The sequence below is a fragment of the Melozone crissalis genome, unplaced genomic scaffold (assembly GCF_028551555.1).
Source record: "Melozone crissalis strain CALT ecotype California unplaced genomic scaffold, PUWL_Pcris_2 ptg000081l_1, whole genome shotgun sequence".
Lineage (NCBI taxonomy): Eukaryota > Metazoa > Chordata > Aves > Passeriformes > Passerellidae > Melozone > Melozone crissalis.
The window spans coordinates 12,213,693-12,228,659 of record NW_026535858.1 but is presented as its reverse complement, the minus strand read 5'-3'; the positions used below and the strand labels follow the sequence as shown (position 1 = coordinate 12,228,659).

Genomic DNA, 14,967 nt, shown 5'->3' with positions numbered 1-14,967 from the left:
GCGGGGTGCGGGAAATGTCCGCTCCAGCGCCTGCCCCGCGCCCGCGCACCCCGCAGCGACCCCGCGGGGCGCAAGGACCGACACGCCGCCAGCCCCGGGGGATGCCCGCCAGCCCAGCCATCATCCCCCGCCCCACCGGGACCGACCGAGCTCCCCACCCCACCGGGAGCGGCGGGACGGGCCCAGACCCCGCCCGATGGGGCTCCCAGCTCCGCATCCCAGCCCTTCCTTCCCCGCCGTGCTCCTCATGCTCCCCCCGAGCCCGCCGCAGCCCCGCAGACCGCGGGGTCTGACCTCTGGCGGCACCGAGCGGCACCCGGACCCACCGTGTCCGCCTCGCAAGGAGGCCGGTGACCTGTAGATAGCGATAGGCACTGAATGATGCTTGCTGCTGCCGTGGAAATGGTGAATGTGGTGAGCGCCCAAACTGGAGGCGCCCCACGCCACCCCAAGGAGGCCGCTGAGAGTGAGCGGGACTATCCAGAGCAGGGCCAAGCGGCCGCCGGCGCTGCTGCTGCCGCTGCTGGCGGGTCCCGGCTCCGGGCTGCCCCTGAGGAGCCCCCCCATGCTCCGGTGCGCGGCGAGCCGGCCCGCGGCGTCCTCGGGAGGAGCGGCAGCCACAGCAACGGAGGCAAACTTTGGGCAGAGGCGCTCGCACGCTCGGCACACGGCGCTGGCTGCAGCTCACGGCACCAGGCGAGCCATCTCTTCCCTTTGGGAAAGCCTATGAGGATCCTTTTCTCCAGGTCTTCTTCTACCCAAAACAATCCGAGACATAGTCAGAGAATCCAGGCAGTTCAGAGCCTTCGCAAAGAGGTGGAAGCGGGGAAGAGCCCCGTGCCCAAACAATCGTTAGTTTCAGCTTTCCCGGGGCTGGTGCTCATTAACAATACTCCACAGTTGCAAGGGCTACGAGAACGCCAAGCGTTCCCCCATCCTCAGTAATCCACAGTGTAGCCAATCATGCCACATTTCTGCTAAGAAAGAGAAAAGGGGATGCCGCTCCATCAGCCAGCGCTGGGAAAGCAGAGAAAAATCAAACTGCTGCTCTTCCCTCCATTCATCTTCAAACTGGTGAGCCCTCACCGAGCGAGCTCTCTCCCAGCGCGCACACACACTCACACTCGCGAACACACACTCGCACACTCGCACACGCCGCCAGACAATAATCAGGCTGCTCCGGCAAGCTCAGTGGTCTGGCTATTGACAGTAATACCCGAGGATGTTTTCAGGGAGAATAGTGCACCCTTATGAAAGAAGCTGGGAGAGGAAAAAAAAAATAAAAATAAAAATAAGCATGCTTGCGAGGAGCAGGGCTATGCAAATCTGCAGTCTCCGAACAGCAAATCGCTGAGGCTTGGATGCAATGCAGAGGACGAGCCTATGTTAAAGAGGGAGGCTGAGTTCAGCTCCCACACAGTCGCGCTGCCTCTCCTCAGCCTTTCGGGAGCCGCGCACTTCCAGAACGCGGCTCGGGCGGTGTGGAGGGGACACACACACACACACACTCACACACACACACACACACACACACTCACACACTCTCACACGCCTCTCCTCCCCACCCGCGCCGCGGAGTCAGCAGCACGGCAGGAGCACTTCCCCTCCTCCGACAGTTCAGAGGTACCAGTGTCTCGAAAACCCACTTTCATCTTAAAAAAAGAACGATTTCGGGGTCTTTTAATTGGCCTAAACTTCGCCCATCAGATGTTTCCCCTCGGTCTATTCGGGCACGGGCTGTGATTATCCGGTCATTGCACACACGGCGCCGAACAAAGAGTTACCGGGATTTTCAACTACCGCACCTCGGCCGCCCACCGCAGCCGCAAGCTGGGCTGGAAAAAAAAAAAAAAAAAATCCTTTCTGGGCTGAGCCCCCCTCGTTACCCCGCAGCTGCAGGGCGGCGCCGGCAGCTCCCGCATCGCCGCCCGGCTGCGGGGCTCGCCCCACGCCTACCCCCGAAACGGGGCGGCGGGCTGCCCTACAGCACCACCACCCTCGCACGGACACACACACCGAGCCGAGGGGCCATGGGGGCCGATGTCACGTTTAAAAGCCGAGGGTCGGTGTATGCTAAGGGCTAAGCGGGTCCTGCGCCGCCCGGAGCCGGGCGCGGAGGCGCAGCCCCTGCAGTACCGCACCTGGGCACAGCAGGGTGTGCGAGCCGCACACTCCATCCCTCCTCTCCTCCTCCTTCCCTCCTCTCCTCCTTCCCTCCCCCGCTCCCAGCCTGCCGTGGATCTTGTGCCATGCCTTCAGCAGCATGAGATCATGGGTGCGGGTAGCGGATGCGTGAAAGCGAGAGGGCGAGCGGTGGGCGTGAGAATGGGGTGGGTTTTTTTTTTTTTTTGTTTGTTTGGTTTTTTTTTTTTTAATACACATTTCGCGTTAATCTAAACGAAAACCGCTGCAATTCGCCGAGGCGCTAATTCCCGCGGGTGCGAAGGGAAGTCACAACCTTTGCTCATCTGCGTAGGCTGAGGAACGAGAAAGGTTTTTCGCCCTGCTTAGCCCAAGGAGGATCGCTGCCCCCGGCCACAGATACACCCTTCGCAGCGGGGTCGTGCCGTGAGGCCACGAAAAGATCCCGAAGCTCCGGAGCAGAAAAGTGGCTGCTCCTGCCCTGCCCACCTGGACAAGTCGCATCACAGCCTCGCCACGCACCCAAAGTTTTGCCAGGACGCCGGGGTAAATTATAACAAAGCCTTAAGGCAGCGCTGCCCGAGCCTTTCTGCGCTCCATGGAAGGGCAGGCACGCATCCCGAAGGAAGCCCGCACTCGCCATGGCCACTCTGTAACACCCCCAGAGGGAAAGGCAGCTTAGGGGGAAGTCAGTTTTCCAACCTGTCTCCAAAAGCCTCCGTGTGAGAGAAGAAACACCCAATTTTCCCAACTATCAGCTTTCAACTGTCATGCACTGTCACCTCCTAAAAAAATAAAAGACAATAATTTCTCTAAGTTTCGGAGTTAGGGAAAGAAGGAAAAGAAGGTATGAAACTTTAAGGAAAAGTCAGCCTGGGTTTGACAGCTCTCATAAAATTAAACCTCCTGATATATGTTTCCTGTTGATGCAAGTAATGTGTGTTAGAAACTTCATCCATAAATACCACTAGGTTTTCTATCAATCTGACTCAGGAAACAAAATATTTCAGTCACTGGAACCAGTTTTTCATTAAACTGTTCACATGTTGCTGCCGTTTTGGAAACAGGCAGTAGTTAACTCGACTGTTCTTAATGATTCTAGACATCCTACAGACGAGGAACTTAAAATTGTTATCACTCCTCTGAAATAGGAAGCCGGTATTGCCAACCGTGTAACGATGCAGTTGGCAACACAATTGTGCAGATAAAATTTCAGCTGGCAAGCCCTGTCTAGACTAACTTTGCTTGGCTGTGCTGTTTTAAGGATTGTGCTGCCTTACAGCCGGAGTTTCCTTGTCAGCACCCAGGAAAGCGTGGCTCCATCCTCACTGGGGGATACCCCATTAGGTGTGTAACCTTGCTGAGAGAGGCTTTCCACAGGTGCCTTCCAGCCTGAGCACAGTTTGTTCAACTTTGGTTGAAGATCCACTTGGGTGTGGATTCAGAAAGACTTGGTGGAAGCGCTCTGTTGTTGGAGGTCTTTGTAGTTTGAGTACCTTAATCTAAATCCTTGCTCCATCTGCCATCTACTGTGCCAGGGAGGCCTAAAGTGCTTAAAAAACAAGGACAAATGAATAAAATGTTTAGGCACTTCCAAGGTACTGCATTTAATATTTTACTGAAGATAAAAGCAGTTTTTAAGAGCTCTACTATATTAAATATGTACTATTTACGCAGCACACATACACAACTGCCACTGAAGTTTCTAGTTTCAATTTGTGCCTGGAGACTACTTAGTGAAGTTTTTTTTTTATCAGATAAATTATAATGGGTCATTTTTAGGTGCAACATTATGATATTAAACACTGCTTAGGGACCGTTAAATTAATGGATTGCTTTGCTGCTGTGCATCCAAACCAAGAGTTGAGTACACAAAGACCAAATCCTCACAAAACCATTTAGGCATCTAACTCTTAAGAGCCCTATTAAAGTGTGAATGGGGTGACTGCCCTCTAAGTAGGCATCCCTTTCTGGATCTGGTAATGTGATCAGCACCTTGGGTGTAGCAACTCCAATTTTAACAACATTTGACATTTTTCTGGCTCTGCACTCTGAACCACAAACAAGAGAGGACTATCCAAGTTTCGTGGGGGAGAAAGGTGATCTAATGCAGTGCAAGGGCGAGAAATGGGAGAGAATTAATTTGCAGAAAATATTAAAAGATTGAAAATTAAAAGAACACCAGGAAGGTGAAGAAGGAAGTGTGTATGAAAGCAAGATGGAGACAGGAAACCAAAAGAGGGACATTCCAGTAAAATCCTCTCTTGCTCAATTTTTTTTAATGCGTTTTCAGCAAACCAATAAAACTTCTTTCCAATTTGAAGCAAATCCTGATAGTCAGACACTTATACTTTTTACATGTTTTGATTTAAAGAAGGTTGTAAGTGAGTGTCGGTCTCTTTCCTCAAGTAAAGACTGATAGAACAGGAAGAGATGGCCTCAAGTCATGACAGAGAAAATTTAGATTGGATATCTGGAAAAACTTCTGCAAGTCTTGTCAAGCACTGGAACAGGCTGCCCAGGGGGAACAGGTTGCCCAGGGAAATGGTGAATTAATTGTTCCTGGAAGTATTTAAAAGACCTGTAGAGATTTGGGTTAGACATTGGGAAGAAATTTGTTATTGTGAGGGTGGGGATGCAGTGGAACAGTTTGTCCAGAGAAGCTGTGGATGGTCCATTCCTGGAAGTGTTCAAGGCCAGGCTGGATGGAGCTCTGAGCAACCTGGTCAAGAGGAAATTATCCATGTCCATGGCAGCAGGGTTGGAACAAGATCATAATTACAGTCCCTTTGAACCCAAATCATTCCAGGTTTCTATGTGGCCCTTAGGGACATGATTCAGTGGCCTTGACAGCACTAGGTTAACAGGGATCTTAGAAGTCTCTCCCAATCTAAATAACCCCATGATTCTGTGATTCTATTTAAGAAGTTTAATTGGGTGTTTTGGCAGTTAGAGTTAGGCTAATGACAAGTAAGTTAAAAGCTTCTGCAAGTAAACACTATGAAGAATGAAGGTAAGCAGCATTTCTTATTTAAAATAATACTTGCCTTTTTACCCCCTGCTGACATAAGAGTATGAATTTCTGTTAGCTGAGGACGAACTGAAGTTGAAATAACCTGGTTTTAATCCCCAAGGACATAGAATTGTGCTTCCCACACAATCAACATGCCGCTATCAGTCTGTGAAGGTTCACTCAAAGAATGAAGAAGAGGTACAAAAGAAGACAATAAACAATAGTTTGTGTAAACAAATAAATGTTCCACTGCAGGCATAGTAAATAAAATGTGAGAATGAACTCTAGTGTTCACAAGGTAGTTTTTAGTATCTCAAGAATTTATCTCAGTGAAGTTAGTCCCATTTAACTCTTACCCTGTGCAGGTCACATTGGTAGTAAATGTGACTTTTAATCAAGCTATTTCCACCAAATGAACTCTGTTAATACCAGTAGGATCCCAAATGTTTTGAGCAAGAATATCCTCATTGTAAGAACTCATCTTTCCCTGATTTGTTCTAGTGTCGTTATGCTATAAACACCAAATGCTCCTAAATAAAATTTATACAAACAAAAAAAAGTACTCCCATGAGTATAATTTACATTACTTCCTCAAATTAAATCAGATACTTCTTGCTGGTATGACCATAGCTCTCTGCAATAGATCAGCTAAGATGGACAACTTCAGCAGCACCAGCAAAACTGAAGTGCAGACCATGCCTTAGGCCAGCAGAAGTTGTCAGTAAAATTCAGGGTTTCTTTTGGTTAAGTGCCACCTTATGCAACCAGGCTGCCCTGGCCATCTCTAGTTAATCCTGCATTTAGTGCTGTAACATCCACTCTTAAATGCCTGAAGCCCAACTGCTCTTCAGCAAAATAATTAGCAAACAAACAAACAAACCACCCCAAAATACCTCCACAAATCTGTGTTGTTACAGGAATACTATGCAATTAGCTATACCAATGTTTTATGCTACAGGTTTTCCCCACTGCTAGGCTTGGACCCTCCCTTAATTTGAAAGCACATGGACATTCTGTGATTACAATTAAACAGGCCAGACTTTAGGGTTTATCCAGCCCACAGACAGAGGCTTAGAGAAGAAAACAGTCAAGCTAATGTTTCCTCTTTACACTATAAACACTGCTGAATTTAATGACCTGTACCCTGTATCTCCCAGTACTGCTACTGATGTCTGGTAACAGTGGAGGTGGCAACTTTCCTCTTTTAAACCGCAGAGAATGTTCCTTCCAAAAGCCAGTTAATTGCAAGATGCTGAACCAAGGCCTGTCATTCATGTCCAGTTTGTGTCCTAACCCTACATAACCCATGGCAGAAACTGTTTATGCCAATAAATTTTATCATATGAACTACTTGAAGACTTTGAACATAAAAAAATATGATCCTAAGGGAATGAATGGAGTATTTGTGCAGCCACAAAATGCAAAGAAATTCAAAATTTTGGTAATCATGTGAGAAAGGAGAGCTTGCAAAGGAAATACTTAGGCAGCTTTCTCTGTAGTGTAGCTATTCTCTCTCTAGGCGTAGTTCAAAACAAATCCTGGTGCAGTTAATAAGTCTCCCTGTCCATCCAGTTAGGCTTAAATCTTCATAATAAATGTTTCTTGACACTCTGTGCATAAAGTAATCTCTTTCTTGCTATTCCTTGCTGTCAAAATCAAGCTGATTTTCATTTTGTTTCATTTCATTGAAGACATGCACACAAGCCAGATCTTTTCAATTTAGAGCAGAAGGGGCTTGTGGAGAACATTTTCCTGGGGAAATCTGACTGGGGAATTTTGACTGTGCAGAGAAGGTCCCTCTTTGCCTGAAATAGCCCTGGTTGCTCCTTGAGTCATTGGGGCACTTTGCAGATTTGTCCATCCTTACTTGAATTAGCCCTGGTTTGAGCTGGCTTGAGGGGGATGGCTCAGAATCCACTGGGGGTTGGCTTTTGCTGCCTCCCAGTGCTGTGATGCCACTTTATGTAATAATTTCTTATTTTTAATCATTATTTTTTAGTTTAATGTGGCAGAAAGATTTCTGACACTTTGTGTAGCTTCCCCCTTTGACTCCAATCTAAAGCCACAGGAAATAAGGGCCAAATCCACCTGTATGTGGCATTTAGGAGATTTGTAGTCCTGTAGCAAGTGGTCTCTAGCCATGTTCTCTCTGGGCTACCACATGAGGTTAATTCCATGGGCAATTAGGCTGCTACTGCTGCTGCAGAACCTGCAAAAGTCTCTCTGACTTCTCCCAGTGCTGCTGCAGGAATTGGCACTGCATTGGCACAGAAAAGAGACATCCCTGGTACAGCTTGAATGCTTCTGATTTGAACTCCTCAGCAAATACTTCAGCTGGGGACAGAAAGCAAGCCACCACAAAAATAGCTTGTAAATTAGTCATCAAGAAGTTTGATGGCAAATGCCAACAACAGAACCCAGTATTCTGCTCTTTTGTATCCAGTACAAGCATATGCAAAACCTATTTGTTGATAAAGACCTCCAGAAATAGGAAAAGTGTGTGTATTACAGAGTCATTTGCAGCTCTTGATACTGTTTACCACGCACAATAACTGAGATATTAAAGCCATGTCAAGGAAAGCTCAGAATAGACTTAGTGCAACATCCACAAAATGGGGAGATAAAGACCTTGCAGGGCAAAGTTAATTGGTTTTTTGTTTTGTTTTTTTTTTTTTTTTTTTTAGGAAGTCCACTGGTAGCCAAGAGAGCCTTAAATGGTATTTGTGGAGTGCCTAAAGTCAGGACTGCATTTCTAAGCAGGGTTTCCTGGCAGGATTTCTAAGATATCCCTCACTATGACTCATGAACATCACACAACACCCCTCACTTTTCTGGCCTGGGTCGAGGAGAGGATGTACAGTGAAGTTCCACCTCCTGCCCTTCCTGAACACGTTAGTCCTGCTTCAGTCTTGGCAAAAAAAAGGGATGAGATGCAGATATCTACTCTTTGTCCAGTGCAATGCATTGCTTTAGACTCCAGACAGCAGTAGTGCTACAAATCAACTGCAGAAAGAACTGAATTTACAAAGCAGAGTTTCAAGAAGCTGACACTAACTTTTGGCAGTCATAACTTGAAAATGTCCAAATACTCATTTAGCTTTAAACTTCTTTCTTTTTTTTTTTTTTTCTCCCCCCAAAAATTGTCACTGTTGTGCAGAACACATTTGTAACGTCAAGCAAATTTCCTATAGCTGAGTTATGAAGCTCTGAATGTACAGGTTTAAAATGAAAATGCTGACATAATCTTAAATGTAGTGGCACAAATAGTGCCACTACAATAATCCTTGTAATCTAATATATTAGCCCTAGGGGGATGGAGACTGAATTGCTGGTCTCAGACAGCCTTTCTGAGGCTCAGCTCAAATTGCACAATTATTCTACATCCTTCAAGTTCTTTAAAATACATTTCAGATGCAGTATTGTACATTCCAAAAATATTTGTTCTTCAGAGATTGATTTGACTTCTTTTCCTACTTTAAAGAGATATATGACCTCGGAGGCATGTGAAAAATCATTAATCAAGTTTAGGCTGTGTAACACCCTTTTGTATGTGAAAGACTTACTTTTTTTCTAGATTCCCTCAGTTATGTTGCCAAGGTGATTCCCCCAGAGAGCCATGTGTTTATCTTGACAGGTGTTAGTGAGATCTGGGGAATCTCAATGGAATTGTTACTGGTTGCTTTGAGGTACAGTAGAAAACATTAAGCCTGCAAACTAATGAACCTACGTTATTACATTCTAAATAAAATAAACCACAGAGTAAGTTGGATTAATCTGCTAATGCCTTTCTAATGAAGCTTTTATTGGGCATATGGTGTGGTCTTGCTACTTTCCTCATATAGCTAGCACAAGCTAAAACTCAAAATGAAAGGTACGTGTGCCTCTTCTGTGAGATACCAGTCTCAGAAACTTGCCATCACAGTTCAGAGTACTGCTTTACTGGCATAACCTCTGATTATGCAAGACTAAATAGATTCAAAAAACAAGAAAGCCATCAGATTAAAAAAGGAAACAAGAGACGCCACTGATAGGAAAAGAGAACATACTACTTCTATTGCTGTTCCTAGGGGAAAATTTAAAACCACTGCTGGTAACTTACAATTACTCTAAAATCCATTCTGTGACCTGTCCCGACAATGTCAGGGAATTATTAATTAAGTACTGTAACTTCCAAAGCTAAATAATCATTCCTTAGTTACACTCCATTTGTATTTGCCAGCACTGAGCTGTAACACACTGTATTTTTATAGTGCATATTAGAAGCAATAAAACAATAGGTGCTTTTAACAAAAAAGAATGAGTCTTAAGCAAGGTGAAACGAAATACCAGCATTTTGTTTCAGCCAGCTATGCCTTTTCCTTCTAATTGCCATTTTCTTTCTCTCTGTATATGTACAAGATCAGAACACAAGAAAAAAACATTCCTTAGCAACATTCATCTTCTGGGAGCATGCTGCTGAATTTAGGTATAAAACCATAACAGCATCTCAAAGAATAGCAATAGCTCATATACTTCAGCTTTGATATATAACTTCAAATCCTTAATCTCCTCTTTTCAGATTTCCACATAAAGTTTTACTCTGTTTCCATTTTTTGCAAGTGCCCATTCGAGACAAAAACATCTTTTCTTACCCAGGCTTTCCCCTCCCTGTATTTACTTCAACAACAAATTAGGAGCCAAATTTTTCTTTTTTTTCTTTTTCTAAATTTTTGTTTGTTGTGGAGGATAAGAAAAGTGATACAGTGAAAACAGAGTGAGAACAGTTTTTCTTGCCTTCAGCACCAGCAGCCAGAAAGAGTATGAAAGCAATGGATCATGAAGAAAAGCAATTTCCTACTTCAGGGATTAAGCAATACTCTCTTTTGTAATGTTAAATGAAAGTTTTAGTTATTTTTTTTCCAAGTAATGCTGATTTCCCCCCCCCCCCCTCCCCAATGTAAATAAATACCCACTGGAGAAGCTCCAATAGTCACAAACACATCACTTTCTAGCCAATCAATAACACAGATAAAACCCTTTCTGCTGTGCTTCTTTCAGCAGGCTTATTGATAGGGCAAGAAAAATTAAGCTACTAGAGAAGCCAAAGGTAATTAACTTCAGGAGAGAGAAAATCTGATGATATATACATTCTGTTCTTTTCTTAAGGACAAATACAGGGGATTCATATATAGGAAATAGGCTTTTGGGGAAGCACTCAAGTAGGGACAGCTATCAGCATTTTACTGGCACACCTCTCATCCAGTGGCAATGTAATATGAATTACCTGCTGTGATGATTGATGGCTTGACCCTCCCCTAAAACACAGTCCAACAATCCTCTTTGGTGGTATGGAAAGTATGGAACTTCTACACCTGCCTCTGCCACAGTTTTGCAAAATGCACCCTTGGACAAATCACTACAAAGCATTTGCCATTTAATGGCTAACTGGTAAGCTGGGTCAACATTACCATTCCCAAAGATAAGGGGTGTTGGCATGGGTAAGGCTTGGTGGAATTACACCCTTCACACCAATGCTGAAAGGTTTTTAGCTTCCAGCACTATTAAACAGAACATTGCAGGATTAAGTCTTCTCCACCTACAAGTTTTTGTCCATAAAGCTCTAACAAGAATATTCAATGCAACTTTAAAGCCAATGCTTTGAGATTGCTTCCTGATGAATGCCACTGTTTGTAATAATTGTGGAAGCGTAGGCCTCCCTCAAATTTTATACATACATAGATGGGAATCCTGTAAATATTTGATCAACTTTGCTTAAAGGGACAATTTTTATGGGAAAGCATTCCTACTGTAAAGACACTTTGTTGGCCAAGCTTGTCTTCCTTAGCATATATGCAAATAATGGGTGCAAATATCAAGAGATTGGAAACAGAAAATAATTTTATTCATACCTGTGTTTTAATTTTAATGAATTACATTAAAGAAATTCCTAGCTAAAACAAAGTGCCTGCTTTATAATTAAAATGAAGACTCACAACCAGCTTATCTTTAAAAGCAGGTTGTAACAGGACAGAAAATCCAGGACTTCTCAGCTGCAATTTTGTGGCTCTATCAAAACTTGCCTAATTTTACCTATTTATTTCAGTGCATAATAAAAGATGTACTCAGAGAAAAAAATGTGCAATGCATACATATTTGTAAAGGCTTAGAAAGCTAGCAGCTTTCTTTTAACACCCTTGGATCTAATTTTGTTTCTAACAAGTAAAACGAGAAGAATGGGGCCCTAAAAAGGATTATGGTCTGAAACCTGCTCTTTGAATCTTTGCACATGCTAAAGCTGTCACAAATTTGAATAGGAAAGATGGGTGGTCTGCTGACCATCTCTGGTCACAGAGTTGAGCATTACTGCCCAGAAAAAGCTTATGGGTTTTGTCAGGAAGGTTTCAGAAACCACTGTATTGAACCACCAGCCTATAATAGCTCTTCCACATTTCACAGGATGTCAGTTCCTGGAGCTGTTTTTCCTTTGATGCGCACAAAGTACTGCCAGTAATTTCAATCAGAATTATGCCATGCACTGGAGGAAGACAATCACATAATATGAATTATCACATTTTTTCCATGTCCCTGCCTCTCACAGAATTGCTGGTTTGTCAGAGGAGTTGGTACAGTATATGCTACTGATCTGTGGCTGCTTTGTTTAAAAAAAGCTTAGTACTGGTGTAGTCCTTCTCATCCAGATATATCAAAGCACTTTATAAAGTAGCAAAAGGAGTGGAACCAAGAAGAGACTTACAGTGAAACACTTTTTTTCTTTTCATTTGGTAGCATGAAGTGCTCTCAGATTATTTGTAGTGAAAAATAAAGGGAACATAAGAAAATTAAAGAATCACATTGTAAAAAGTGGCTTAATTTTTATAATGATGTTCCCTTTCATAATTTTTGTGGTCTTAATTAAAAAAAGTTAAATGCCTTTTCCTTGTTGCTATTTTTCAGTTGGGATTGAACAAATCTTCTTTCAAATACTTTCTTTTGAGAGAGACCTCTAAAGCTAAGATGAGTTAATTCTCATAACTCCAAATCAGGGCACTTCCTTCAATAAAACTCCTACTCTTGATGCACTTGAATTGTATGGGACGAGCAATAATCCTTTGGCTAAGAGTGAAAATATACACCAAAATTACAGTCATACAGAAGATTATGAATTGCAGAATTCACAGAATTTGCAGAATTCACAGAATGACTGGGTTGGAAGAGACCTTGAAGGTCATCAAGTCCAACCCATGCCCTAACACCTCAACTAAACCATGGCACCCAGTGCCACATCCAGTCTGTTTTTAAACATATCCAGGGATGGTGACTCCACCACCTCCCCGGGCAGGCAATTCCAGTACTTTATCACACTTTCTGTAAAAAACTTTTTCCTAATATCCAAATTATATTTCCCTTGATGCAGCTTGAGACTGTGTCCTCTGGTTCTATCAGTTGTTGCCTGGAGAATGAGACGAACCACACTTGACTACACCCACATTTCAGGAAGTTGTAGAGAGTGACAAGGTCACCCTTGAGTCTCCTTTTCCCCAGGCTAAACACCCCCAGCTCCCTCAGTTGTTCCTCACAGGGTTTGTGTTCCCAGACCCTCTCCAGTCTTGTTTCCCTCCTCTGGATGCACTCAAGTATCTCAATGTCCTTCCCAAACTGAGGGGCCAGAACTGGACACAGCACTCAAGGTGTGGCCTCACCAGTGCTGAGTACAGGGGAAGAGTGACCTCCCTGCTCCTGCTGGCCACACTATTCCTGATCCAGGCCAGGATGGCCGTCTTGGCCACCAAGGCACACTGCTGGCTCATGTTCACTTGGCTGTCAACGAGTACCACCAGCTCCCTTTCTGCCTGGGCACTGTCCAGTCACACCATCCCCAGCCTCTAACATTGCAGAGGGTTTTTGTGGCCAAAATGCAGGACTCAGCACTTGGACTTATTAAACTTCATCCTTCCTCTTAGAGCCCATGCAGGAACAATTCTCGTGTTGCCTCACGCTTCTGAGCTCCCAAACACACACGGTGGGCAAAACCCACAAAGTGAGGGTTGAAGGACAGCTTGTTCCAGCAAATATCTCACTGACCTGAATGGAATTTACCCAAGTCAAAGGCCTGGGCTCTGCCTTACTGTTGAAACATTCCAGCAAAATCAATATGAGCTATAAATTATTAGAAGCCATTTTTAATTCTCACCTACTTTGCACTAATGATCAATTTATCATTAATGCAGAAAGAGATTTAAAGCAATGTCTATGCCATTAAAATAAATATCCATTAGCTATAGAGGATATCCCACAAGTGCATTTGCTTCTTGTGGAACTCTTCCAGAACACTGGATCTATATACAGTATAATATAATGATATTTAACTGGTAATGAGCTATTGAATTGCACAGGGGGAAATAGCTTACAACCTTAAAAACTTTTAAAGTAACTTCTCTAGTCAAATGGGCTTCAATTATACAACTCAGTGTATGAAAAAGTTTTTTTGTCTATAAAATGCATCTCTTAGTTTGCATTTCTTTCATTTTTTTCATCAAAAGAGATTTATAATGTGCAAGCAATACAGTAAAGGCTTCCTTCTACTAAAGAAACTCAGAAATACGCAGATTCACAAGATTAGTTTTCCAGAAGGAAAATTCTAATTATGCATTTGAGGAAGTTTGCAATGTAAATGTTGTAAATGTGACTAGCAGCAGGGAATTCCTGTGTCATTACTCAGTACAGACCCAGGTGGTAAACCACAGTTAAGTTTTTGTTAATTTATTTAGACTCCCTAATTTAATTTCTCTGTATGAAAAGGACAAACTGATATACCACTGAGGTTTTTGGTCACTCAGTGCTGAGATCAGCAGGTTATTTAATCAATCTTGAGCTGCAGACACATAAACCTCACTAGGAAGTTTTCTGACCTGGGTGACTATAAAAGCAAGGAGTGAGAAAACCCAGAGCATTAGCACAAACCCAGCCATTAATCTGCAATGCATATTTCTCTCCTGACAGAAAAGATTATCAGATTTCCAGCTGTTGGTGAAGGGGATGACTCGACTCTGAAATCAGTAAACGCTGATCACTGATCTCTAGTGGCAAACTTCTCTTTCCATGCATCTTTTCAGCTGATTAATCTCCAATAAACCTCTATCATATTTGTCTAATAGACATGTGGCAGGGTGAAATGCTTGGCACTTCTTTTCCCTTTGGTAGCCTGATTTTAGCGCGAGCCTCCGTGCTCGAACGCGGTTCAGGGTGACACCGTGAGTCGACATCTGCTCACAGCATATTGGAGTGCACAAACACAAGCACAGCCTGCAAAAATGTGAAGCGATTCTCCCCTTCAGCTCAGCATTAACAAACCCTCAGCAGGAATACAGGTACAAATTTGGGCATTACACCCCAGGAAGGCACGAGCCTACTGGGGAAAATGTGAGGAGGGCAACATGACCAGAGTCTAGGGAACAGGGGCTTCAATAAAGCTTGAAAGAATTAGGCTAGAAAGGAGACAACTGAGATTGAACATGATAATAGCTTTCAAATGCATGAAAGGCTGTTTCTAAAGAATAAGGAAATCACCTGTTCTCAATCACAGTGATGGACAGGACAGAAAGAAATGTGCTAAATTGCAGCAATTAAGATTCAGGGTAGATATTGTAAAAACCTTCTCAACAGTGAGGATAGTGGGGTGCTATAAAAGATCACCTAGAAGACGATGGAGTCTTCATTTTTAGAATTACTTCTGAACAGTATAGTCTTCTTGGAACTACTCAATTATAATTTATTACCCTTTCAGGACTGGACAATGTCCTCCACTCCTTTTTATCTTTAAATTTCTACAAATA

At 43.6% G+C, this 14,967-nt stretch overlaps 1 protein-coding gene across 33 annotated transcripts in view; it reads right to left on the bottom strand.

Annotated features, from left to right (window-relative positions):
* NRXN1 (neurexin 1) overlaps positions 1-14,967 on the bottom strand; it is a 680,932-nt gene that overhangs the window by 273,891 nt on the left and 392,074 nt on the right. The window contains exon 1 of one of the 33 annotated variants that reach the window (XM_054290299.1): positions 327-1,717. The exons of 29 other annotated variants lie outside the window; for them this stretch is intronic. In XM_054290299.1, the coding sequence (XP_054146274.1) occupies positions 327-567 (241 nt within the window). In that variant the 5' untranslated portion in view covers positions 568-1,717. Of the gene's footprint in view, positions 1-326; positions 1,718-14,967 lie in introns of those variants that run through there. 3 more of the 33 variants (XM_054290298.1, XM_054290301.1, XM_054290300.1) reach the window with 3 other exon arrangements.